The sequence below is a fragment of the Geotrypetes seraphini genome, chromosome 1 (genome assembly GCF_902459505.1).
Source record: "Geotrypetes seraphini chromosome 1, aGeoSer1.1, whole genome shotgun sequence".
NCBI classification, from domain to species: domain Eukaryota; kingdom Metazoa; phylum Chordata; class Amphibia; order Gymnophiona; family Dermophiidae; genus Geotrypetes; species Geotrypetes seraphini.
Window position 1 is genome coordinate 417862834 of NC_047084.1, and position 25554 is coordinate 417888387.

A 25554-nucleotide genomic window follows, 5' to 3' on the forward strand; every position below is an offset into this window, starting at 1 on the left:
CTGTGGATTTAAAAGCAGTTTCTCAAGCAATGATTGCTCAGGCATTGGTCAGCAAGCTGACAAGGCTGGAACTTGGTGTTAGTACTCGGGAGACCCAAACCCTTGGTCTATCTTTAGTGAAAGACAATGGATAAATGTATAAAAGATTGGAATATCCAGAGAATCATGCTAGGAGAAATAATCTGAGATTTCTGAATTTTCCGAGGTTTCCCTTGACAGCACCAATTGATATGGTTTAAGAAATACTTATAGGTCCTTTTACTAAGATGTGCTAACCGATTTAGCGTGCACAAACTGATTTAGCATGCACTAAACACTAATGCATTCATAGCGTTTAGCGTGCGCTAAATCGATTAGCGTGCGCTAAATCAGTTAGTGCGTGCTAAATCAATTAGCGCACCTTTGTGAAAAAGGGGGTAAGTTGAAGTATTGAAAATATACTTTGCCTCTTATAGTTAAGGCACTTTGGGGCATATTCTATAAACAGCATCCTGACTGTGGGCAGCGGTAGGCATCCTACCGCTGTCTAACCAGCCAATTGGGATGCCCGTTTAAAAAAAAAATACTCCGAGGCAGGTCGCCTACACTATACGTATCTGTCGCAGTTGAGGGAGATGTGTAGTGCTGCTTAAACTGGCCCAAGGCTAGGCATGGGCGTGGTTTCATCCAGAATTGGTCTTGGGCAAGCTTAGGTAGTCCTACACGTCTCCCTAAGGCCGCAATAGGCATCTGAAATGTAGGTCAACAAAAAGCTGGTCTACATTTCAAATAGACATGGCCGCTATGTTGATAGCAGCAAAGAAATCTCACTGCCGTGTTCAGCTTGCGGCCACGGCAGGGAACTTGCCTCCCCCAACAAAGTCGGGTAGCAGGAGGGATGCCCAGTCCCTCCTGCGAGGGGATGCTTCGGGGGGGGCCGAAGCATCCCCTGGCAGGAGGAGTACCCAATTCCTCCTGCCGGAACCCCCCAAGCAACCCCTGTCAGGAGGAATGCCCAGTTCATCCTGACAGAAAACCCCCACCCCAACTGTGATGGGCAGGAGGGATGCCCACTCCCTCCTGCCAGAACACCCTCCAACCAAAATAGGCAGGAGGGATGCCCACACCCTCCTGCCAGAACACCCAAGTGGTTGCTGAGACTGGGTATCCTGTACAGAATCTGGCCCTTTATGTCTACAAATCAATTGAGGCAAATCAATCAGTTTCTCAATAGTGAAGAGAGGGTGCAGCTTTAAATCTAACTGAATTTTTGGAATCTTCATTGGAGCTTATCACTCAAAGAACAACCTGATCAATACTTTTGCATCGGAGCCTGATCAAAATACTGTTTTTTTTCTTTTGAATTTCTGCTATATAAACAGGGCAGGATTAACCAATAGGCCAAGTAGACATGTGCCTAGGGCCCGGAATGGTCAGGGGGGCCAGATGAAGGAAGACATCAACATTGATTTTTCCAAACGGCGATGGGCCCCTCCAGCATCGATTGGCAATGCGGGCCCCATCCCGATCAGCAACGGGCCCCCCCCATCGTCGGAAAGTAAGACAAGCAAGCAACGCGGGTAAGAAAGGCAACGGGAACTGTAATTGTGCAAGCGGTGCTGCTTGCCCAAAGCTTCCCTCTGACGCAGCTTCCTGTTTCCGCCTGGGCGCATGGTGGGGTGGGGTAGGGTGGGAGGGCCCAGTGTACTTGTGTGCCTAGGGGCCCTCGACAAATGAATCCTGCCCCGTATATGAATGAGATGTTTTGGGGTCAAAAATAAAAATGTTTCTTGATTCATCTAGGGCATCCCAAAAGCGCACCAAGAGTTTCTAAGGCTGAAACCCAGGGTTTTGACTCTGGGTACTTCCTTTTTGTTAATGTCCCTTATATATGTTCAATTTCCTTTGAAGGTAAAATGTACAAATTTTTTTTTCTTAGTGGCAAAAGAGGATGTTAATGTTTTAATGCTGTAGTAGATTGGCTGCATAAAATGTGTCTGGATGACTTGCTTTTTGTTTAATTTTTCCTTGTTATAATTTCCTTTACTTGGATCCTTAATTTCCTGTTAATTCTGGATGAATATTATTGATTGATTGTATTGTATAGATTTATTTTTTTACTTTATTACTTTTTCCTATTTCCTGTTATTTTTTTGTGGTATATAAATTATAAATCTTTAATTAATAATATATTTTTTTAAATAACTACAATATTATCTGCTGTCATTTACTATGGGCTCCTTTTACAAAGGTACGCTAAGCGTTTTAGCACACGCTAACCATGCACTAAATGCTAACACGTGCATGTTAGTCTATGGACACGTTAGCGTTTAGCGCACGCATAGATTTAGCGCGCTAAAAATGCTTAGCGCACCTTAATAAAATAGGGGGTATGTATTATATGATAGGACAGGGATAGAAGAATACACAGGTAAGAGTATTTCATGTTCTCCGTGCAGGGCAGACAACATTTCTATTCCTTTGGAGGAGTGAGATTGGCTGATGACATGCAAGAAAGTTCAGAGATTGAAAGCATCTTTGAAGAGGAGATTTGAAGTTGCTTTAAATTTATGTAAGTATGATTATAATCTAAGATGGAAAGGAAGATGGGTTGGCCACTGTTGGAAACAGGATACTGGGTCTGATGGACCTTCGGTCTGTTCCAGTATGGCAATTCTTATATTAGATGGAGCCAGTGATTGAGCAAGTAGATGCATGTGTAATCAGTCTGGCAGTGGGGATGACAAGAAGGTTCCGTTGTAGTGATCAAAGAATCTGAGCTGGTAGGTAGGGGATTAGGAGTTGGTATTGAATAAGGCACGTGAATTATTCCAACTAGTTAAATCACTGAGTAGCAATGTAGCTATAGAGCATCCAGTATTTCCGTATTCCGTATTTAATATATATTTCGCATCAAAAGTAGATTTAATTATAAATACAATCCCAAAAGTAGCTGGTGAAGAGAGAATAAAACTGGATATAAAAAGAAACTGGAATTCATTTGAGTAGGTTGAAGAGTCAGCTGTGAGTAAAATATTACATGCTTGTAAACAGGAGATTTATGTCTTCTAAGTCTACTTAAAATCCTTGACAGAAAAATATCTCCAGTTATTATATCAATGATGAATTTTATTTGGGAAGAGGGGGGTGATACCAGAGGTGTTAAAAATTGCTACTGTCCAGCCAATAAGGATAATAAGTTAGGGGTGGGGGAGATTGGCAATTTTCAGCCTATAGCCTCACTGCCGGTGTTATCAAAAATTCAGAAGAAATTTACATCTTGATGAATATATACAGGAAAATGATATTCTTGATTTCCATCAGTACGCATTTCACAAATATCATAGTACTAAAATGTTGTTGGTTTCAATGCTGGATGAACTGTGGAGTGGTCTTGATGGTGGGAGAGACTATCTAGTAGTATTCCTTGATGTTTTGGCTGCCTTCAACACGTTAAATCACAAAATCTTACTTAGTAGACTCGGTGATTGTGAATTTGGGGAGGGGGGAGTTATTAAGTGGTTTTCATCATTCCTGTGAAACCAACAGGAAGTAATAGTCGCGGGGAAGCTATCAAGTCAGAGGGTGATGAAGAATGGTGTCCCCCAGGGGTCTGCTTTTTCAGAAGTTTTGTTCAACCTCTGGACTTGGGGTCTATTATAGACTCTAGGCAGATGACATATAGTTCTTTTTTCCCAGTTGATGGAGAGCTTGCACGGTCTATAGAATGCTTAGAAATGGTAATAACTGGGGTAAAAGAATGGATGGATTTTAACAAGTTAAAATGAGTGTGCAAAAGACTACTGTGATGTGTTTTCCAAGGAGTCTGGTGAGGGATCTTCCAGATTCAGTTAAAATTCTTGGAACTTCTATATAGATTTAATCAGAAATTAGATATCTACCGGTAGGTGTCATTTTAGATTCCCGATTATCTTTTAAGGAGCATGTTTAGGCTATGGTAAGGAAGGTATTTTTCAAGTTAAGATTATTAAATAATCTTATATCATACCTCTTAGGGAGAACTTATAGAACTATTTTGCAAACTGTGGTTTTGTCTAGTCTTGATTATTGCAATCTTGTACTACTGGGTGTACCTGTGACATGTGCGCTCAAAATTTAATCATCATGGTATTTTTTTAAAGTGGAAAAGTATGAACATGTGTCAGAATGCTAAGTAATGTAATTGTAATGTAATTTATTTCTTATATACCGCTACATCCGTTAGGTTCTAAGCGGTTTACAGAAAATATACATTAAGATTAGAAATAAGAAAGGTACTTGAAAAATTCCCTTACTGTCCCGAAGGCTCACAATCTAACTAAAGTACCTGGAGGGTAATAGAGAAGTGAAAAGTAGAGTTAGAGGAAAAATAAAAATAAAATAAACATTTTAACAAGACAGCATTGATCTAAATACTTTGGAAGGTAGAAGAGAGGAGAGAAAGGAATAGAAGCAGAAGGGGGAGCCGTTGAACAGTAGAATTCTGGAGAAATTTAAATGATAGAAATAGAACAAAACAAAGACAAAAGGCAAAACAATAGATAAGATTAAAGATAAATCATAAGCTGGAAAGAAAAATAAAATAAAACTTTGTCTTCAATCCACGGTTTCAGCGTCAGTGATGAAGTGGAGCAAGTAAGTTTAGGAGGAGCGATTGACGTTTCCAGAAAGGGCTTCTTCAGGGAAGAGACTTGGCAGACAGTCCCAGGATGCCTATGTCTCCTCCCCTGCGATGTTCTCCCATCCATGCATTCCCTCCCAGACACACTGCCCGTGCCCCAGCCGCTCCAAGGAGGCTGCCCCAGATGAGGCCCACGGTGAATGCAGGATTCTCTCCTCTGCGGGAAAGCCGCCCGGAGCCGACAGTTGATCTTCTTAGCGGATTGCATGGGGGGAAGAGTTCACACTCTTGGTAGGATCGGGTCTGTGTGCTCTCGGTGGTTGTGGCTGGTCTCGTTGCTGCTTAGGTGTAAAAGCAGTTGATCTCCACTGCTGCTGATATTTAAAAGCAGGCAGATTGATCTCTCCAATAGTAAAGCTATATATTTGCTAAAAGTGGAATATATGATTCCTTATAAATTGCTGTTGTTAGTTTACCTTTGCGTAAACCAATTACCACCAAGGTATTTAAGAACATAAGAAGTTGCCACCACTGGGTCAGACCAGAGGTCCATCGCGCCCAGCGGTCCGCTCCCGTGGCGGCCCATCAGGTCTGTGACCTGTGAAGTGGTTCCTGACCATTTCTGTAACCTACCTCTACATCTATCTGTAACTCTCAATCCCCTCATCCTTTAGGAACCTATCTAAACCTTCCTTGAAACCCTGTAGTGTACTCTGGCCTATCACAACCTCCGGAAGCGCGTTCCATTTGTCCACCACCCTCTGGGTAAAAAAGAACTTCCTCATATTTGTTCTAAACCTGTCCCCTCTCAATTTCTCCGAGTGACCCCTTGTACTTGTGGTTCCCCACAGTCTGAAGAATCTGTCCCTGTCCACCTTCTCTATGCCCCTCAGGATTTTGAAGATTTCTATCATGTCTCCTCTAAGTCTTCGCTTTTCCAGGGAGAACAGCCCCAGCATTTTCAACCTGTCAGCGTATGAAAAGTTTTCCATACCATTTACCAGTTTAGTTGCTCTCCTCTGGACCCCCTCAAGTACTGCCATGTCCTTCTTGAGGTACGGCGACCAGTACTGGACACAGTACTCCAGAGGTGGGCGCACCATTGCACAATATAGCGGCATGATGACTTCCTTCGTCCTGGTCGTGATACCCTTTTTAATGATACCCAATATTCTGTTCGCTTTCTTTGAGGCTGTCGCACATTGTGCTGATGCTTTCAATGTTGTGTCCACCATCACCCCAGGTCTCTTTCAAGGTTGCTCACCCCTAACAGTGATCCTTCCATTTTGTAGCTGAACATCGGGTTCTTTTTCCCTACATGCATGACCTTGTATTTCTCTATGTTAAAACTCATCTGCCACTTTTTTGCCCACTCTTCCAGTCTCGTTAGGTCTCTTTGCAGGTCTTCGCAGTCTTCCGTGTTTCTAACCCTGCTGCAGAGTTTGGTGTCATCAGCAAATTTAATAACCTCACATTTCGTCCCCGTCTCCAGGTCGTGGATAATATTCTGCCATATATAACGTTTCAAAAGTTATTCTCTGTGGATTACGATGATTTATGTATAGATTGTGTCTGCAGCCTAAAACCATTACATATAGAAATTATGATAGCCTAGATCAATCCACTATTTCCTCTTTCCTCAATTCAAAATCCTTGGACTTTAACACCAGAACCCTAGATGAACAGCTCGCAAAGTGGGACTCTGCAATTAGTTCCTTCTTTGACAAACCAATACCCTTGATATCCAAAAAGATCTCATCCCGTAAACTCAAAAATCCATGGTTCTCAGGAAAGAAAATGGAGACATAACAAGACACTCACAAATCTAAGAAATTTTAATGAGAAAGCATCTTTCTATAAATTCAAAATTAACCAATCAAATAAAAAAATATTTTTCTGCCCAGATCTCTAGAGCGAGAAACCCATCTATCCCTTATTTTATCCTAAAATCCTTATCCCCTGTTTCACAAGCTCGAGAAACATCATCAAATACTCCTCCAACAGCTCAAGAACTCACCAACTACTTTCAAGAAAAAATAAATAACATCCACAAACAAATCAAGCACACACCAAGTGATAAATTGGTTAATTTTTTACCCACAGCAAAATGTTCTTGTTTTAATCTACCAACCTTGACTGAAATAGGACATCTTTTTTAATGTGTCAATGCAAAGGGCTCACGCTCAGAACTTACCCTGCCTCACATTCTTAAGCATTTCTTTTCTTGCTTCGGACCTCTCATTCATACATTAATTACAAATAATCTGAAATCAGGGACCCTAAGCAAGCAATGGAAAAGTTCCACTGTCCACCCAATTATTAAAGAACATAATATCAGTGCGCAAGATAAATAAAACTACAGTGCCATCACAAACATTCCATTCTTAGCAAAACTAACATTAAATATTGTATTTAATCAAGTGTCTAAATTTGTGGAATCAACTAACGTTCTTCATCCGAATCAAACTAGATTGAGGAAACATCATTCTACTGAATACTCACTACTGGGATTAACAACAAATATAATTTACCATTTGGACCACCATAAATCGGTAATTCTTTTCTCCCTAGACTTATCCTCAGCCTTCAACACCATTGACCATGACTTACTTCTAAAAAGACTAATGTCCATTGGTATTTCAGGACAAATTCTTGACTGGTTCCAGTCCTCCTGTTCAGAACGTTTATCTAAATTGATCCTCAGTAATTCTTCATCTGTCCGTTACACAAACAAACATAGAATTCTAGAGAGCTCAATTTTGTCTCCTCTTCTTTTCAACATCTTTTTATCCCCCCCCTACTGTCAATCAATAGGTTTCTCAGCATATGCAAATGCTGATGATATTCAGTTATTATACTCATTAAATATGGAAGACATCAGTGAGGTATTCATAATTAACCAAAAGCTTGAACAAGTAAGGCAATGGTTAAATGAAAATAGGTTAGCTCTAAACATCTCAAAAAATAGGATAATGCTTTTTCCATGGAAAGCAGAAATATCCTTGGGCACTCCATTCATTTTTGACAACATACATCTGCAAATTGTATCGACCATAAAAATTCTTGTTGTAACCTTTGACCATAAATTATCATTTCATGACCACATAAGCACTGTGGTAAATGCCTGCTCTATCACCTACGCATGATCCGATCAATATCCAAATTTCTAGAGCCTAAATCATTAAACATTTTAATCCATTAATTGATCATATCCAAATTAGAATACTGCAGGTCCTTATTTATGGGCATTACCCAAAAATAATCTCAATGTCTTCAGATAATTCAGAATACGGCTATCAAACCTATTGCCAAGGCAAAAAAATGTGATCACGTAACACCCCTCCTAGTAAAGGCACATTGGTTACTGGTTAAATATAGGATCTCCTACAAAATAATCCTCATGTCCTTTAAAATACTTTCATAAAAAATGCCTTAATTCATCGATAAACTATAAATACTATATCCATCACATCACCCTCTTAGATCCTCTGACCAAAACCTATTAACAGTTCCATCATTTAAAATAATCATTTTTTCAGTCTGTGCCCCTCAAATTTGGAATGCCTTACCAACATATATAAGAGAAGGAAAAAAAAACATAGATCAACATCCCATCTCTCTGTCTCCCATCTCTCTGTTTCTGACCTCGAACCTGCAGTTCAGGAGAGGTTGGCGGACATCCCTTGCAGTGGAGACAATCTTTTTTGGAGACATAGTGGAAGAGGTTGCGGATATCATCAAGAAACATGGTTATACAAACAATGGCCCTGTCTTGGCCTCCTCCTTCTGTATCCTCCACACCATGGAGATTTTCTGGAAGATATAGAAGAGGTTCCTACTACTCTCAAAGGCATAGGTTTATCTCCTCTTTTCCTCAGCAGCAGGTCCAAACCCAATGCTCCTGTCCTTGGCAGCAACAGACCCAGAAACCTCAGCAGACTCCCCAGTCAAAGCTGGGGATAAGCTTTTGACTGGCTCCAGGAGAGAATAGCTGCAAAAAATGTGTCCGCCCCGATGACCTTTCAGTAGGAGGAAGACTAAATTTTTCCAAGAGAGGTGCCCCTTATAACCTCAGACTAGTGTGTTCTGATCCCCCTATCAAACCTCCTACTGTGTCATGGGACTTTATCATCCTGGCCATTTACCTTCTCAATTGGCAATACAGATCTACAAATTGCCCTCCAAGAATGACATCCCTCAGTTCTTGCAAGGTACAGGGAACTGCTCACAGAGGAACTTTCCATCCATCTCAAGACCCCAATATCCAAGTAGATCCCAAGCTTACTTCCATGCAAAGAAGTTAGCAAGTAATCCCTTTCTTTCTTGTAAAGAAACTTAGCTGCATTACTCTGTGGCAAAGGTAAGTTTAATGAGCTATGAATAATCAACTAATAAATAAGGGATAAATAGGAAACAACCAGAAAAATAAAAATAAAAAATCCTACCTAATCAACAAATTATCTACTAGCAAATGAAAATGTGGGAAAAAAGACCTCAATACAAGAAGAGCTAAAGCCAATCAAGCCAAACAGCCAAACTTTAAAGCAAGCTCCTAATCATCTTTGATTAAAAAAAGAAAAAACTCCACTGAACTGAAATATTCAAAAATAGGTCACAATGCTAATAGCATTCTCCAAAACACCCTTTACAATAGCAGAAGCTGAATCAATCAATCTTATACTGTCCAGTTCCCAAAAATAAGTGTACATGTAGTTCAAACCTTGAGGATGTACTGTATAAAGTAAAAATTCACTTTTGTTCACACTGATTTAGCCAATGAATGGAAGTCTTTCTTTTAAATAATCTTTATGAAATATTGATGTCATAATTTTTTTAATTTTGCCATTGTTTGTTTCCTGCAGCCATTTTGGAAGCCACTGCAGAGCCGCACATTATAAATTCAAGTTCCCTTCTAACAGCAATCGGTGAAACAAAGGACCTCTATTGGGGTTAAAATGTTTGCAAGAATGAGGACAATATAAAGATAAGTGATTGCTAATTTTGGGGGACATTTTGAATGTTTTACTTTCATGATTTTCATGTCCATTTAGAACTACGTGCTTGCTTAGTTTTAGGACTAGACCCTATAAGATTGATGATTGTTTCAAGTTCTGCTATTATAAAGGGATGTTTTGGGGAATGCGCGCTTAGAGGATTATTATTATAGATAATTATATATGATTTAGGTATATCCTCTCGTTATGTGGACTGGATGGAACTTATTGTTTTTTTCTGATGTAACATAAAGAGACTTCTTTGGTGATTTCATTCTTTATTTTCTTTGTAAAAATTACAGGAAAATCTTATAAATAAATAAATAAAAATTTGGATAAGTTCATAGATGAAGTGCCCATAAACCTTTAAGGTAGACTTGGGGAAAGCAAAAAAATATTGTTACTTCTTGGAATCCTGCCAGGTTCTTGAGATCTGAGTGGATCATTTTTGTAAAAAGGATTCTAGGCTTGATGGACCTTTGCTCTGAGCCATTAGGGCAATTATTATGCATTTATTTCAACCAAAACAAATATCAGATGCACTTAACAATTTTTAATAAGGAGAAATGTAATATTACTTGACGAGATGGATAAATCTAGTATTATAGCCATTATTCAGGTTTCGTGTCTGTATTTTCTCCATTTTTAGTGATAAAAAATTATAAATTCTCATGCCCAATTCATCTTTGCTGGTGTATTCTGACTTGTTTCACTGTTGTACATGCATCTTAGGGCTCCTTTTACAAAGGTGCGCTAGCGTTTTTAGCGCATGCACCGGATTAGTGCACGCTACCCGAAAAACTACTGTCTGCTCAAGAGGAGGCGGTAGCGGCTAGTGCGTGCAGCAATTTAGCGCGTGCTATTCCACGCATTAAAGCCCTAACGCACCTTTGTAAAAGGAGCCCTTAGTCACCCTCTATTCAAATACATAAAACAAGGTTAGGTTGAACTGACAAGTTCAGTCTTCTTTTAAATACCCAACAGCTATCCCTATATGGTAATATAGAACAAAATATCTATTTTTATATATAAATATACACACACACATACATAGGGAACTAACTAATGTCTCAGGATTTACGTTATTGTATGCAGTGATCAGTTATTCCATCTACCTTATTTAATTTGCTTTTGTAGTTGTTATAATTAGTTCTACTAAAGACAGACTGTATATATTTAATCCTGAATGTCCTCTCCAGACTGAATTAAGACAAATTTTATAAACAAGTAGGCATAGATACAATTTTTCAATCACATAAAAATTAGCTTGATAAAGGAATACATTTTTAGCTTAGTGTAACTTTCCGCTTGTGTATTTACGAGAGCCACTGGGAAAACCCAACAGGGACCGTTTGTATGGCTTACGTACTGTATTATGTTTGTTTTATAATTTCCTGTTTTGGCCTTTAGAAAAAGTGTGACAAGCATGGGCCATCAAGTGAATTACCAAGCTTCCTCTCCTTATTAACAATAAAGGAAGGTGCAGTATCAATGAGTGGTGGACACCTGGAATGCTCTCCCAGAGGAGGTTATTGCGGAATCCACCGTTCTAGGATTTAAAAGCAAACTAGATGCACATATTCTTACGAGAGGCATAGAGGGATATGGGTGACTAAAATTACGCCAGGTGTACACCTGGCTGGGCCTTCACGTGTACGGATCGCCGGACTTGATGGACCGAAGGTCTGATCCGGAGATGACAGTTCTTATGTTCTTATAAATAGAAACAGATTATAGAATATCTTTCATACATGATCAGATAATTTAAAGACCATAGTATCAAAAATTACAGCTATTGTAGACAGTTAAAAAAAAATGAGCTGTATGATATTTTAAACAAACATTACAATGACTTCATACAGTCAAACAAACAAAAAAAAGGCAAGGAAGGTTTCTTTCCAACCAATGATAAAGTCTTTATTGAATGAGTAATGGTCCCAACAAGGATCCCTGTTTTGGATTGTAAAAACGCCTTTTTCAGGGGTTACTGAGCCAGTAAACTGCTGGCGTCTACAATCACATTAGCAGCATACAACACACACTGAAAATGACTTCAAACATTCAGAACCTACAGCAGGTTGGATTTTTTTTAATTTTTTTTTTTGCTTCTTACCTGGAGTTTGAAAATTTAGGCGCCTTAACTCCACTGGGTCTGTGGGATGATGAGAAGGAATTTCTTTACTGTTAGGTATACTGCTCTTTCGAGATTCAGATTCAGCTCTCTTCCTGGAGAGAATGAAATCAGAAGAATGCACACTGGTTACTATAGTTCTCTGGTCAAGTTCCGTCAACTGTTTTGTCTAATTTTAGGAATGAGAGTATATTAACGCAGAATAGAATACCCAAACCTTTAAGGGCACAATACAATATATAACCACAGCAAAGCAAATGCTATCTAGTGTCACAGAAAGCAATGTTACTTACCGTAACAGTTGTTATCCAGGGACAGCAGGCAGCTATTCTCACTAGTGGGTGATGTCATCCGACAGAGCCCCGATACGGACGTCTCACAAGCATGTCTTGCTTGAAGAAACTCAGAAGTTTCGAGATGCCCGCACCGCGCATGCGCCAGTGCCTTCCCACCCGATGGTCCGGGCGTGTCTCCTCAGTTCAGGTAGCTAGCAGAGAAGCCAACCCAGGGGAGGTGGGTGGGACGTGAGAATAGCTGCCTGCTGTCCCTGGATAACAACTGTTACGGTAAGTAACATTGCTTTATCCCAGGACAAGCAGGCAGGTATTCTCACTAGTGGGTGACCTCCAAGCTAACCTCAATGGGATGGTGGGAGAGTTGGCAACTTAGGAGAATAAATTTTGTAACACTGTTTGGCCAAACTGTCCATCCCTTCTGGAGAAAGTATCCAGACAATAATGAGAGGTGAATGTATGAACCGAGGACCAAGTGGCAGCCTTACAAATCTCCTCAATCGGTGTCGATCTGAGGAAGGCTACAGAGGCTGCCATTGCTCTGACCTTGTGGGCTGTGACCTTACAGGGAAGGGATAATCCATCCTGGGCATAGCAGAAAGAGATACAAGCCGCCATCCAGTTGAAGATGGTGCGCTTCGATACAGGTCGTCCCAACTTGTTTGGATCAAAAGAGATGAAAAGTTGAGGAGCAGTTCTATGTGGTTTAGTGTGATCCAGGTAGAAAGCCAACGCACGTTTACAGTCCAGAGTATGCAGAGCTGATTCTCCAGGATGAGAATGAGGCTTTGGAAAAAACACTGGAAGTACAATGGATTGGTTGAGATGAAATTCAGAGACCACTTTAGGCAGGAATTTTGGATGAGTGCGGAGGACCACCTTGTCATGATGGATTACTGTGAAAGGCGGGACCGCCACCAAGGCCTGAAGCTCACTGACCCTGCGAGCAGATGTGAGGGCCACTAGAAAAACCACTTTCCAAGTGAGAAACTTTAGTGGAGCCTTGTTGAGAGGCTCAAAAGGAGGTTTCATAAGCTGAGAAAGGACAACATTGAGATCCCAAACCACTGGAGGAGGTTTGAGAGGAGGATTGACATGAAAAAGTCCTTTCATAAATCTGGAAACCACAGGATGAGCAGAGAGAGGTTTCCCTTGTAGAGGCTGATGGAAAGCCGCAATAGCACTCAGGTGGACTCGTATAGATGTCGACTTGAGACCAGACTGAGACAGGTGTAAAAGATAGTCCAATACAGAGGATAGGGAGGCTCGCTGAGGCTCCTTAGAATTGGAAACACACCATGAAGAAAATCTAGTCCATTTTTGGGAGTAGCATTGACGAGTAGCCGGCTTCCTGGAAGCCTCCAAGACATCTCTCACCGTCAGGGAAAACTGGTGAGGAATTACGTTGAGAGGAACCAAGCTGTCAGGTGGAGAGACTGCAGATTGGGATGAAGCAGAGATCCCTGATGCTGAGTAAGCAGTGAGGGAAACACTGGAAGAAGGAACGGTTCCCTGCTGCTGAGTTGAAGTAGAAGGGAGAACCAAGGTTGTCTGGGCCACCGAGAAGCGATCAGGATCATGGTGGCATGGTCGGACTTCAGCTTGACCAGAGTCTTTTGAATGAGAGGAAAGGGAGGAAACGCATACAGAAAGCGATTCCCCCAATCCAGCAGAAAGGCATCTGCCTCGAGACGATGAGGAGTGTAGATCCTGGAGCAGAATTGAGGCAGTTTGAAGTTGTGGGGAGCCGCAAAGAGGTCTATCTGAGGCGTCCCCCACTGAGCAAATATCTGATGAAGAGGCTCGGAATGGAGTGTCCAGTCGTGAGGCTGAAGAAGACGACTCAGGTTGTCCCCCAAGACATTGTCCTTCCCCTGAATGTAGACAGCTTTGAGGAAGGCATTGTGGCGAACCGCCCAATCCCAGACTCTGAGAGCTTCCTGGCAGAGAGAGGCCGAGCCTGTGCCCCCCTGCTTGTTGACATAGTACATGGCGACTTGGTTGTCTGTGCGAATGAGGACCACCATGTCGTGAAGCAGATGTTGAAAAGCTTGAAGGGCATTGTAAATGGCCCTGAGCTCCAGAAGATTGATCTGATGGAGTCGGTCCGCACTGGTCCAGAATCCCTGAGTGCGAAGCCCATCCAGATGTGCTCCCCAGGCATAGGTCGAGGAATCGGTCATGAGAACCTTCTGGTGGGGAGGAGAATGAAACAACAAACCTCTGGATAGATTCGAAGAGGTCATCCACCAAATTAGAGACTACCGAAGAGCAGGAATGACGGTGATGTGTCGAGTCAACGGATCCGACACCTGACTCCACTCAGATGCCAGGGTCCACTGAGGAATTCTGAGATGGAGTCTGGCCAACAGTGTCACATGAACTGTAGAGGCCATGTGGCCCAGGAGGACCATCATGTGTCTCGCCGAGATGGACTGGCAAGAAGATACTGGCAGAGATGAAGAAGAGCCTCCATGCGCTGAGGAGGGAGAAATGCTCTGAGACGTATGGTATCCAGGATCGCCCCGATGAAGGGGAGCGACTGTGTAGGTTGCAGATGCGACTTGGGAAAGTTGATCTCGAATCCCAAACTCTGCAGGAACAGAATCGTGGACAAAGTTCCACACGAAAGACTTCTCAGGAAACTACAAAGCCATGGCATAGAGGGAGATATACAAAGATGGATAGGCAAATGGCTGGATAACAGGAAGCAGAGAGTGGGCATTAATGGGAAGTTCTCCGACTGGGAGAAAGTGACTAGTGGTGTACCCCAGGGCTCGGTACTTGGGCCGATCCTTTTTAATATTTATATCAATGACTTGGAAAGCGGAACATCCAGTGAGATCATCAAGTTTGCAGACGACACAAAACTCTGCCGGGCAATCAGATCGCAGGAGGATAGTGAGGAACTCCAGAGCGATTTGTGTCGGTTAGAAAAATGGGCGGAGAAATGGCAGATGAAGTTCAACGTGGAGAAATGCAAGGTAATGCATTTAGGCAGTAAAAATAAGGAATACGAGTACAGAATGTCAGATGCAACTCTGGGAAAAAGTGAACTAGAAAGGGATCTGGGTGTACTGATAGATAGGACCCTGAAGCCGTCGGCACAATGCGCGGCAGCGGCAAATAAGGCAAATAGAATGTTGGGCATGATAAAGAAAGGAATCTCGAGTAGATCGGAGAAAGTTATAATGCCGCTTTATAGGGCAATGGTCAGACCCCACTTGGAATACTGCGTCCAACATTGGTCTCCCTACCTAAAGAAAGATATAAAACTGCTGGAGAGGGTGCAGAGACGAGCAACTAAACTAGTGAAGGGTATGGAGAAACTGGAATATGAAGATCGACTTAAAACACTGGGATTGTTCTCCCTTGAGAAAAGGAGACTGCGTGGGGATATGATCGAGACCTTCAAAATACTGAAAGGAATCGACAAAATAGAGCAGAGAAGATTATTTACATTGTCCAATTTGACACGGACAAGAGGACATGGAATGAAGCTAAGGGGGGACAAGTTCAGGACTAATATCAGGAAGTTCTGCTTCACACAGAGAGTGGTTGACATCTGGAATACTCTCCCAGGGGAGATTATTGCGGAATCGACAGTCCTAGGCTTCAAAAGCAAACTAGATGCATATCTCCTTGAGAGAGGCATATAAAGATATGGTTGGCTATAAAATAAGCCAGGTGTATACCTGGCAGGGCCTCCGCGTGTGCGGATCGCCGGACTTGATGGACCGAAGGTCTGATCCGGAGATGGCGCTTCTTATGTTCTTATGTTCTTATGAGATGACCTCCGAGGCCGAGGGAGCCTTGATGAGCTAGTCGTCGAGGTAGGGAAATACCTGGAGACCCTGGTTCCGGAGAGCCGCAGCCACCACTACCAGACACTTCGTGAAGACCCTGGGAGACGAGGACAGACCGAATGGAAGCACTCGATACTGCAGATGCAGATGTCCCACCCGAAATCTGAGGAATTTCCGAGAGGCCGGATGAATGGGAATGTGAGTGTAGGCCTCGTTGAGATCCAGAGAGCATAACCAGTCGTTCTGCTCGAGGAGGGGGTAGAGAGAAGCGAGGGTCAGCATGCAAAACCTCTCTTTGACTAGGAATTTGTTGAGGACCCGGAGGTCCAAAATGGGTTGCAGGTCGCCCGTCTTCTTCGGAACAAGGAAGTACTGGGAGTAAAACCCCTGGTTCTGTTGGTCCGCCGGGACCGGCTCGACGGCCCGAAGCCGGAGCAAAGCCTGAGCTTCCTGAAGAAGAAGGGCGGACTGGGTCAAGTTGGAAGGATACTCTCTTGGAGGGTGGTCTGGAGGGACCCGCTGGAATTGAAGAGAGTATCCCTCCCTGACGATAGTAAGAACCCAGAGGTCGGTAGTTATGGCCTCCCAGCAATGATAAAAAAGATGGAGGCGCCCTCCGATGGGAAAAACAGGGGGAGGCAGAACGAGGCTGGTTATGCCCTCGACGAGACAGTCAAAAAGGTTGAGGAGCCTTAGGGACAGCAGCCGGCTGAGACTTTGGCTGACCCTTCTGAGGAGGCTGCCATTTCGCAGGTTGCCTCGCAGGTGGAGCTTGCCTCAGCTGATAACACCGCTGATAGATCAATGGCAGTCGAGAGGGTCGAGACTGCTGAGGCTTAGGCTTCGGCCTAAGAATGGACTGGAAGGACTTTTCATGATCAGACAATTTCTTCGTGACCGTCTTGATGGATTTGTCGAAAAGATCCGCCCCAGCACACGGGACGTTAGCCAGGCGGTCCTGAAGATTCGGGTCCATGTCAATTGTCCGCAACCAGGCCAAATGGCGCATCGCCACAGAGCAGGCCGCTGCTCTGGCCGAGAGCTCGAAAGCATCATAGGCCGATTGCATCAACTGAAGACGAAGCTGGGACAGCGAAGCAACCACTTCCTCAAACTCAAATCACGCCTGGGACTCGATGTATGGCGTGAATTTTCGAAGCACAGGTAGAAAAAATTCCAAATAGGTGGCAAAGTGGAAATTATAATTCAGGACTCGGGACGTCATCATAGCATTCTGATAGATGCGTCGCCCAAACTTATCCATGGTTCTGCCCTCGCGGCCCTGAGGCACCGAAGCATACACCTAGCCTGGATGAGACCTCTTGAGCGAGGATTCGACCAAGAGGGACTGATAAGAAAGCTGAGGTCCCTCGAAACCCTTATGATGCACCGTGCGGTACCGAGCATCCAACTTTCCAGGGACCGCAGGGATAGAGTAAGGAGACTCAAAGCACCTCATGAAGGTCTGATCGAGGAGCTTGTGCAAGGGTAGGCGTAAGGACTCGGCCGGAGGACGAGGCAAGTGCATGGTATCGAGATACTCCTTTGAGTATCGAGATCCTGCATCGAGAGTAATGTCCATGTCATCCGCCATTTGTCTGAGAAATGAGGAAAAAGACAACTGGTCCGCCAGCGCCGGTCTTCGAGAAGGACTAGAAGAAGTCGAGGCTTCGGGCTCCATCGAGGCTTGTGAGCAACAGGGCGAATAAAAAACCTCAGGGTCCTCGAACTCCGGTCCCAGAGGAGGAGACCCAGCCGAAGCAGAATATCCCATCTGGGGCAACTTCTTCTGAGGCGAGACTGTCGAGTGTCGAGAGGAATACCTCAAAGAATGTCTGTATCGATGCCCCTCTCGATGCCTGGACGGGGATCGAGCCCGCCTGTGAGAAAGCTGGTCCCCAGAAGCCTCTAAGGAGCAGATAGGACTCAACGCTGTCGATCGAAGAGGTGGAAGATTCGGTGCCTCCCCAGAAGCCGCCCAGGCTTGATAGGGGGTCCGGAATAACTTGTCCTGCCTCCTGCTATGCCCAGGACTGGGAGGCCTCGAAGGTGGACACCACACTGTGTCATGGGGCGGAGTAATAGGTTCCAAAGGAGGCAGTTCACTAAGGGAGGCTTTTCTCGAGAGAATCGGTTCCAAGGGAGGCATATCTCCAGGAGAGGCCTTCCTCAATGGAATCGGCTCCAAGGGAGGCATGGCACTAACCGAGGACCGCCTCGATGAGCCGGACACCTCCCGCCGCTCCTCCTCGCCGAGCAACGAGGTCGTGCGACGCGGAGGAGGAGGAGGGGGCGGGCCGCCCCTCGGGACCGGAACTGGGAGGTCACCCTGGATTGAGGCAATCAGCCGGGGTCCCATGGTGTTCATGAGTTCCACAAACTGAGCCTCCAGAAGGGACTTCAACGAAGCCAATATGGAGGGATCCGCACCAAACGGGGGCCCTTCCGCACGGTCTCCGCGCTCTTTCGGTGCAGCGTGCTTCTGCTTGCCAGTCTTCGGCACTTTAAGCACCACCGGTGGAACTATGGGGGCCGGTACCTGTTCCGAGGAGACAGAGGAAGGCACCGGCGCCGAGGATGAGGCTGAAACCGGCGTGAACGAGGCTGGTTTCAGAAGGCCCGAAGCAGCCGGGGAGGCAGAGGGCTTTGTCGACGAAGTCGAAGCACCAGTCGATGTCGAAGCTGTAGGATCCAACGAAGCTTCCATCTTGAACATGGACTCCCACAGCAGGCAGCGGCACTTAAACGCTCGCGCCGTCAAAGTGGAGCAAGGCCGGCACGATTTCGGAAAGTGATCCGGACCCAGACACTGGAGGCAGCGTCGATGCGGGTCCGTGAGCGAAATCGCTCGCTGGCACTTGCTACACTTTTTAAAACCGGTGATCGGCCGGGACATAGGCCGGAAAAGCTCCGCCGCAAGGTCAAAGGTGCGGAGCCCCAGCCACGCGGCCGACCCGGTGTCGGAAGGAAAAATTTTTTTTTTTTTTTTTTGAAAAAACGAAATCAAAGAAAGAAACAAACGCATGGGAGAGCCAAAAGAACCCAACCCACAGCAATAGAGAAGGCAAAAAACAGATTCAATGGGCGCAGACTTGAAGTTGAACTTCTCAGCTCCGCGGAAGAAAAAGAACTGAGGAGACACGCCTGGACCATCGGGCGGGAAGGCACTGGCGCATGCGCGGTGCGGGCATCTCAAAACTTCTGTGTTTCTTCAAGCAAGACATGTTTGTGAGACGTCCATATCGGGGCTCTGTCGGATGACATCACCCACTAGTGAGAATACCTGCCTGCTTGTCCTGGGATAATCTCAATACACATAAACAATAAAATTGAGAAGGGAAGGAAAACAGGCGTTCATTTATCTAAACTAGTAACCGTGTTCTCAGGGTCTTTTAACCCTTTATTTGGCATTGTTGCTGAGAAGTAGAGAATGACATGGGGACAAATTTTTCCCTGTCCCCGTGGGAACTCATTTTTCCATCATGTCCCAGCAAGTTCTTTCCCTGTCTCTTCCTCATTCCTGCACAAGCCTCAAACACTTTAAAATCATAAGTGTTTGAGGTTTGTGTGGTTAAGGCAGAGCTTACAGGAATGGAACAGGGACAGACAGGGACAAAACACACAGGGTCGGGACAGGGAAACTGACTTCCTGTGGTGATAGCTCCATACACTTCATCCACTTTTCCTGTAATCACTTTAACCCCTTTGATGAAGGAGAAAGTTATGTAATGTTTTTTGAACATTGCCTGATGATATGAAATTAGTTTGTGGTGAGGCCATACTTCTTGAGTATATAGGTCATCCAGATGAGCACCCATCCAAATATCAAAGCATCTGTGGTCAAACGTTTTTGATGGTGTTGTTGGGGGGGGGGCATGCTGCAAGAGTGAGACTGTGAGGAATCACTCACCATTGGAGAGCATGATGAAGATCTAAAGTGACTTGAATTGGAGCAGACAGATGTCTCGAGGCTTGAGACCAATGGGTAAATAGGGTCCATTGTAGGACTCTGAGGTGAAGACGTGCAAATGGATTGTCTGCTCTCTGTTTTGATAGAAAAGCTTGACCCACCACCCTCCCAGTAGTATCTGGGAGAGCCTTGATGAACTCGAGCACCCAAGAAGGGTGTAGATGTAACTTTCAGCAAACCCAAGGAGCTCCAGAAGATGAATTGCTGAGCTGATGGTATGCCGAGCTGTTTGTGATATTGAAGCATTGATCAACTAGTCATCTAAGTAGGGAAATATATAAAAACCCCAAGTGCGATGCTCCTGGGGGAAAAATAGGGCTTGGAGTGGCCCTAAACCTCCAAAATGAACCAAAGTCTAGTAAAATACTGGAACACATTAAAAACGATGAAGTACTGTATGAGGAAAATGTTGAAAATGCATACAGGAAGGCACAAAATAAGGGTAAAGTTTGACATGTTGCAGCAAAAACTGAAGACAGCTTCTCAGATCTGCAGAAAATAAAGAACTGATGGTCCTGTCAGTCAACATCAGGCAGGAAGACACTGGCACGTACACAAAATTTAAAGTGACATTGCACTTGGTAGTGTTCATACACGGTTCCATGAAAGATGTCACCCACAAATGAGAATACTATGTCCACTTATCCTTGGAGAAAATATATTTTAATTTTAGTACATGGGTACAGCATGCACATGGCAAAAATATTATAGTTTGTCCAATATATACATTGTGGTTAAAGTGACTCTTAGTCACAAGGAGCTGCAGTGGGAATTCCCCAGATTCTCAGTCCACTAACAAACCATTAGGCTATTTCTCCACTCTCATATTCCTTTAACCATTCTCAGTAAGACATTTCCATTAGCCTCTTACATTGGTGAAATTATTTTAGGGGAATATGAAGAGATAGCAGAGCTCAGTATACATCTCCCCCCCCCCATATATATAATAATAACAATTTATATAATAATAACAATTTATATACTGCCGGACCGTGAAGTTCTATGCGGTTTACAATGATTAGAAATGTTACAAAGAATGAATAAACAAAGTACAGATTTAGTGATTGATAGTTCTTGCGATCGTTTGTTGAGGACTAAGATTGAATAGGCTGGTTTCCTAAGTATTTTAGGAACAGATGTGTTTTTAGGCGTTTCCTGAATTCTCCATAGGTAGTAGGCACGAGTAATTATTCAAGGTCTTTACCCCATAATGCTGCTTGATGTGCGAGAAGATATTGGTGATGACTTTTAAATTTGCAACCTCTAACCGGTAGAGAAACAAAATTTGGTTGTGAGCTTCGCTTGTGTCTGTTGGTTGTGAAGGAGAAGAGGTCTGTTATGTATTTAGGGGCTAAGCCATAGAGAACATTGAAGCAAAAACAGCTATGCTATGTTTTCTCTGAGTTTAGTTTTAGTCTGAATTCAGTCATCCATTGCTCCATTCGATTTAGTACTTCTGTTGCTTTGGGGGTGACTTCTGAGATAGAGTTGGTGAATGGGATAATTATCGTGAAGTAGTCAGCGTAGCTAAATAGTTTTATCCCCAGGAGGGACAGTTGGACATGGAGGACATGTAAACATTGAGGAGCAGAGGGGATAGTGGTGATCCTTGTGGCACGCCAGATGGATTGCTGCATGTATCTGAGAGATCGTGATTAAAATGGACTTGGTAGGTGCGTGATATAAGGAAACCTCAAAACCAGTTCAGTACTTCTCCTCTGATTCCGATTGCGTCTAGGCATTGTAACAGTTTTCCATGGTCCACCAAATCAAAGGTAGAACTCATGTCAAATTGCATGATTAGGGCGTTGAGGCCCTTACTGAACAGGAAACGCAAATTGTCCAGAATGGCCGCAATTACTGTTTCAGTGCTGAATAGAGGCCTAAAACCAGATTGAGTTTCGTGCAGAAGAGAAAATTGGTCGAGGTGTACCAATCCTTCCATGATTTTTACCATAAATGGAATTGATGCTACTGGTCTATTATTTGTTATTGATGTTGCTGATTCTTTACAATTTTGGGGGACTGGGGTTATTACAATATGACCATTGTTGGTGAGGAATTTACCATTGTTTAGGTTATTGGTTAGATAATTCAATAGGGATAATTTAAAGCCTAGTGAAGCTGCTTTCATAATCTCTGGGGGACATGAGTCCAGGACGCAGTATGATTTAGAGTATATGTTATATAATTTGATGTAGTTATTCCAATCTGAGTTGTGGAAGGAACTCCAGATCATGTCCGCTGGTATTTCATTTCTTGGTATGTCAATTGATTGATGTTCGTACGCAGCAATGTCGAGTAATTTTTTCTTAGGTTTTTGATTTTTGAGTCGAAATGTTGTGCTAGTTCGTTTGCTGAGGGTAGTTTGGTATTAAGCATGGGTTGAGTGTGGCGTGTGGTGTCAAATAGATTTGTAACTATGTTGAACAGTTCTTTTGTATTGGCTCCTTTTGGGCTAGTGTTAGATGAGTTAATTTTGGATGTGTAAAAAGTTTTATGTTTTTCTTTTATCTGTTGTTTGTAGAGTTTTATGTTGGATCTCCAGATGTTTCAGTCTGACAGTTTTCCCGTTTTTTTCCAGATTCTCTCTAATCGTCTTACTGATTGTTTCATTGTTAGGAGTTCGACGTCAAACTATTTGTTGTATTTGTTTGAGCAGCTTTTGCTCTTACGTATTGGGGCAATTTTATCTAAGATTGACGTGCTAGTTTTCATCCAGTGAGCATAGAAGTCAACTCCTTCTTCTTCTAATTCTATCTTCGCTTGTAGATCATATTGTGACCAATATTCCTCTGGATTGATATGGCCCCTTGTGAGGTGTTCTCTTTTTGTCTGTGGGCGTGTCTTAGATTTTAGCAGGGTCCAAATTCGATTGAAATAATATGTGAAATGGTCGGACCAGATATCATGGCACCAAGTACCGTTCGAGAGAGAGATGGGAGGGTTTATGATTTCCTTTATGGACATCGCTACCATATCTAGTTGATGGCCTTTTTCATGCATTTAAGTGGGTGAAGGGAGATTGTAATTGAGTAAAGAGAGAAAGTTTTTAAAGTCTTTCGCTTCTGGATTGTCTATTTCATCTAGATGTAAGTTTATGTCTCCTGCAATTAGGTTATGTGATGAAGTGAGCGAGTTGTATAGGTCAAATTCGCAGAAGTCCTCTCTGGCTTTTGGCCAGCTTTTCAGCAGAACATAGAATAATATACAGGAAAGGGGGTCTTCTAGTTCCTTATTGCTTATTTTACAGGCTAATATTTCTAATTTATTGGTCATTTTGGAATCCAATAGATCAACAAATCCTTCTTTGGCGACAATTGCTAATCCTCCCCCTCTTCTCCCTTCGCGATTCAGCGTGTGGATTTTGAAATTATCTGGTATAAGATCATTTATTATTGGGTCGGCTTCAGACAAAAGCCACGTTTCCATTAGAAAGAGACAGGCTATTTGCTTGTTGACGATCCAATCTTTGATTAAGAATGCTTTGTTCCTAACAGATCTGGTATTAAGCTATGCACAGGGAATAGATGTAGATGTGATAGGATTGGTGGGTGTAGTCGTTCTGATAGGTTTTACTTCCCTCATCCTTTTATTTTTCGGAGTACGTTGATGTCTTCCGTTGCTTGAGATTACCTTGATATGATTTGCTCTGTCTTCCTGTTGGTTGATAAACCTAATGGATAAAGCAGGGTAATGGATTGAGTGTAGCTGTGGATGGAGTGACTTAACATCCTTAATGTTATTGCATATTAAATAAATTAGTAGGAGCAATAGGAGATGCATGCTTGTAGGCTAGATTGACTCCTTCTTGTTTTAAAGACTGTTCAGTGTTTCTGTAACTTCCTGGTTATAGGATGATTAATTGACAGTGAATCAGATAACTGATTTTAAGTTTCCTGCTGGTTCAGGGGAGGGGCAGATATTTGTAGGGAATAAACCAATTGTTTTTACATGAAAAGCACAATTCATTATGCAATCACATAATTATTTAATTCATGTAATTATTTAGTAATAATTTATGACCAGTCTTCTGACTGCTTTGGAAACAGAATTTAGCAGGTTTTCCTGTACAAAGAGGGCCAAGAGTATGCAGTGCTATTGCCATCTCCCATAATTATTTTCCAGCTGGGTTTGAGTGAAGTGTCAATAGGCAGAGAATGGGAATAAAACAATGGCTCATTCATAGGCTCTATTTTCTCATTCCAGAATTCTCCTTTGAGTCTGTCTAGTTTTCTATATTAAAATTGTTATTCATGCTGGCAAAAGTTAAGTGTTGTGCATAAAGACAAAAAGTGTTAATATATAAAAACTGGCTGAAAAAGAGAGGGCCCTTCTTTAAATGGTAAATGATTTTTAAGTGCCCCGTCATCTCTGAATAGTACAAAGAAAATACCTTTGCTGTATTTTATTACCTCATCACCTCTTAATCTTAGGTATCAGTAGACTCAAATTTCATCACATATGCTGCTATGCTGATAATAAGGATTTAGAAAGGTGCACAATGAGTTTTCATGCAATGCTAATAAGATTTTACCCCCATTTATGAAATGTGATTACTGTTTGAAAAGCGCCAGTACTGTGTGCAGCGGCATATGAGAGAAGTGACATGGTTGAAACAATTCAGTCACTAAAGAGGTAATTTTATTAGGACATTTTTACTTGTTTCTTTAGTTTGCGCATGCTGAGGAAAGTCAGGTCACTATTATATCAAGAACATTCCACTGTGTTGGCCCATTTAGACTATTGTAATTCTATTTATTTGGGTATTAAACAGGGTAGCTTAGATTGTCTCCAGTTAATACAGAATACAGCGGCCAAACTTATTTTTGGAAAGAGAAAGTACGGCCATGTTTCCCCATTGCTGAGAAAACTCCATTGGCTTCCGGTCCATCATAGGATACAGTTCAAGTGTGCATGTGTGGTTTTCAAACTATTTGACTCTTTGATTTCCTTTCGTTGGAATTCCTTTAGCTCCTGCTATTCAATAATTACAATTCACAAATTAGCATTTCCTTCTTTGAAAGGTATTAAATGCACTGGGAAGTTTAGTAAATCTTTTACTTTTAAATTGGTGAGAATTAGGAATGGACTTCCAGATTCTCTAAGACTAGTAGATCAATTATATCAATTTCAAAAAAGTTTAAAAACCTGATTGTTTTCACAATAGTTAATTTGATTTTACTTGTCGTATAGTAATTTTAAGTAATTCAACTTACTTTTTTCTAACTTTTTCCAGCCATCTAATCTAACCAATTTCTTTTTTTTTTAACAATTAGAACAATGGCAGTCAGCTGATGAGGCTAGGCTGAATGGAGGACATTCCAGTAGGAGGGAACAGACCCATTCTAGCCTAATTGTATAGTTATTAGTGCGTTCCATGCAGTATTTATGATTTACCAATTTATTGCATTATCAAAGTTTGAACATCAATAAAGATTTAAGCAATAATCTAATCAATTTCTGCTTTTATCCCAGTTTTTACTTGTTATGTTTCATTTTTTTAACGAACTGTAAATCGACTCAAGCTCCTTAGGGAGTAGATTCAGTATATAAAATGAAGATTAGATTAGATATATCTTTATTATAGGTGTGTTGGAGGCAGAATGTGAGTGGATCACAGGCAGAATGTGTGATTTATATGTATACATTATAAAATATGAGTGTTTGTGCATTCTTTAGGCCCAAAGATTTAGACCTGCTCCTGAGCAGGTGTAAATGTCCAGAGTTTCATTTTAGTCACAGTTTCTGAAGCTTTTT

General features: G+C 42.5%; 1 protein-coding gene and 1 long non-coding RNA gene across 13 annotated transcripts in view; one reads left to right on the plus strand and one right to left on the minus strand.

Annotated features, from left to right (window-relative positions):
• Positions 1 to 25554, minus strand: part of PTPRD (protein tyrosine phosphatase receptor type D) — a 1247124-nt gene that overhangs the window by 359747 nt on the left and 861823 nt on the right. For all 12 annotated transcript variants that reach the window (XM_033918844.1, XM_033918800.1, XM_033918751.1 and 9 more), the window contains one exon: positions 11708 to 11820. In XM_033918844.1, the coding sequence (XP_033774735.1) occupies positions 11708 to 11820 (113 nt within the window). The remainder of the gene's footprint in view (positions 1 to 11707; positions 11821 to 25554) is intronic.
• LOC117347654 lies at positions 1386 to 9732 on the plus strand. Its single transcript, XR_004536814.1, has 3 exons — positions 1386 to 1559; positions 2439 to 2551; positions 9463 to 9732. It is a non-coding gene; the product is annotated as an uncharacterized LOC117347654 (long non-coding RNA).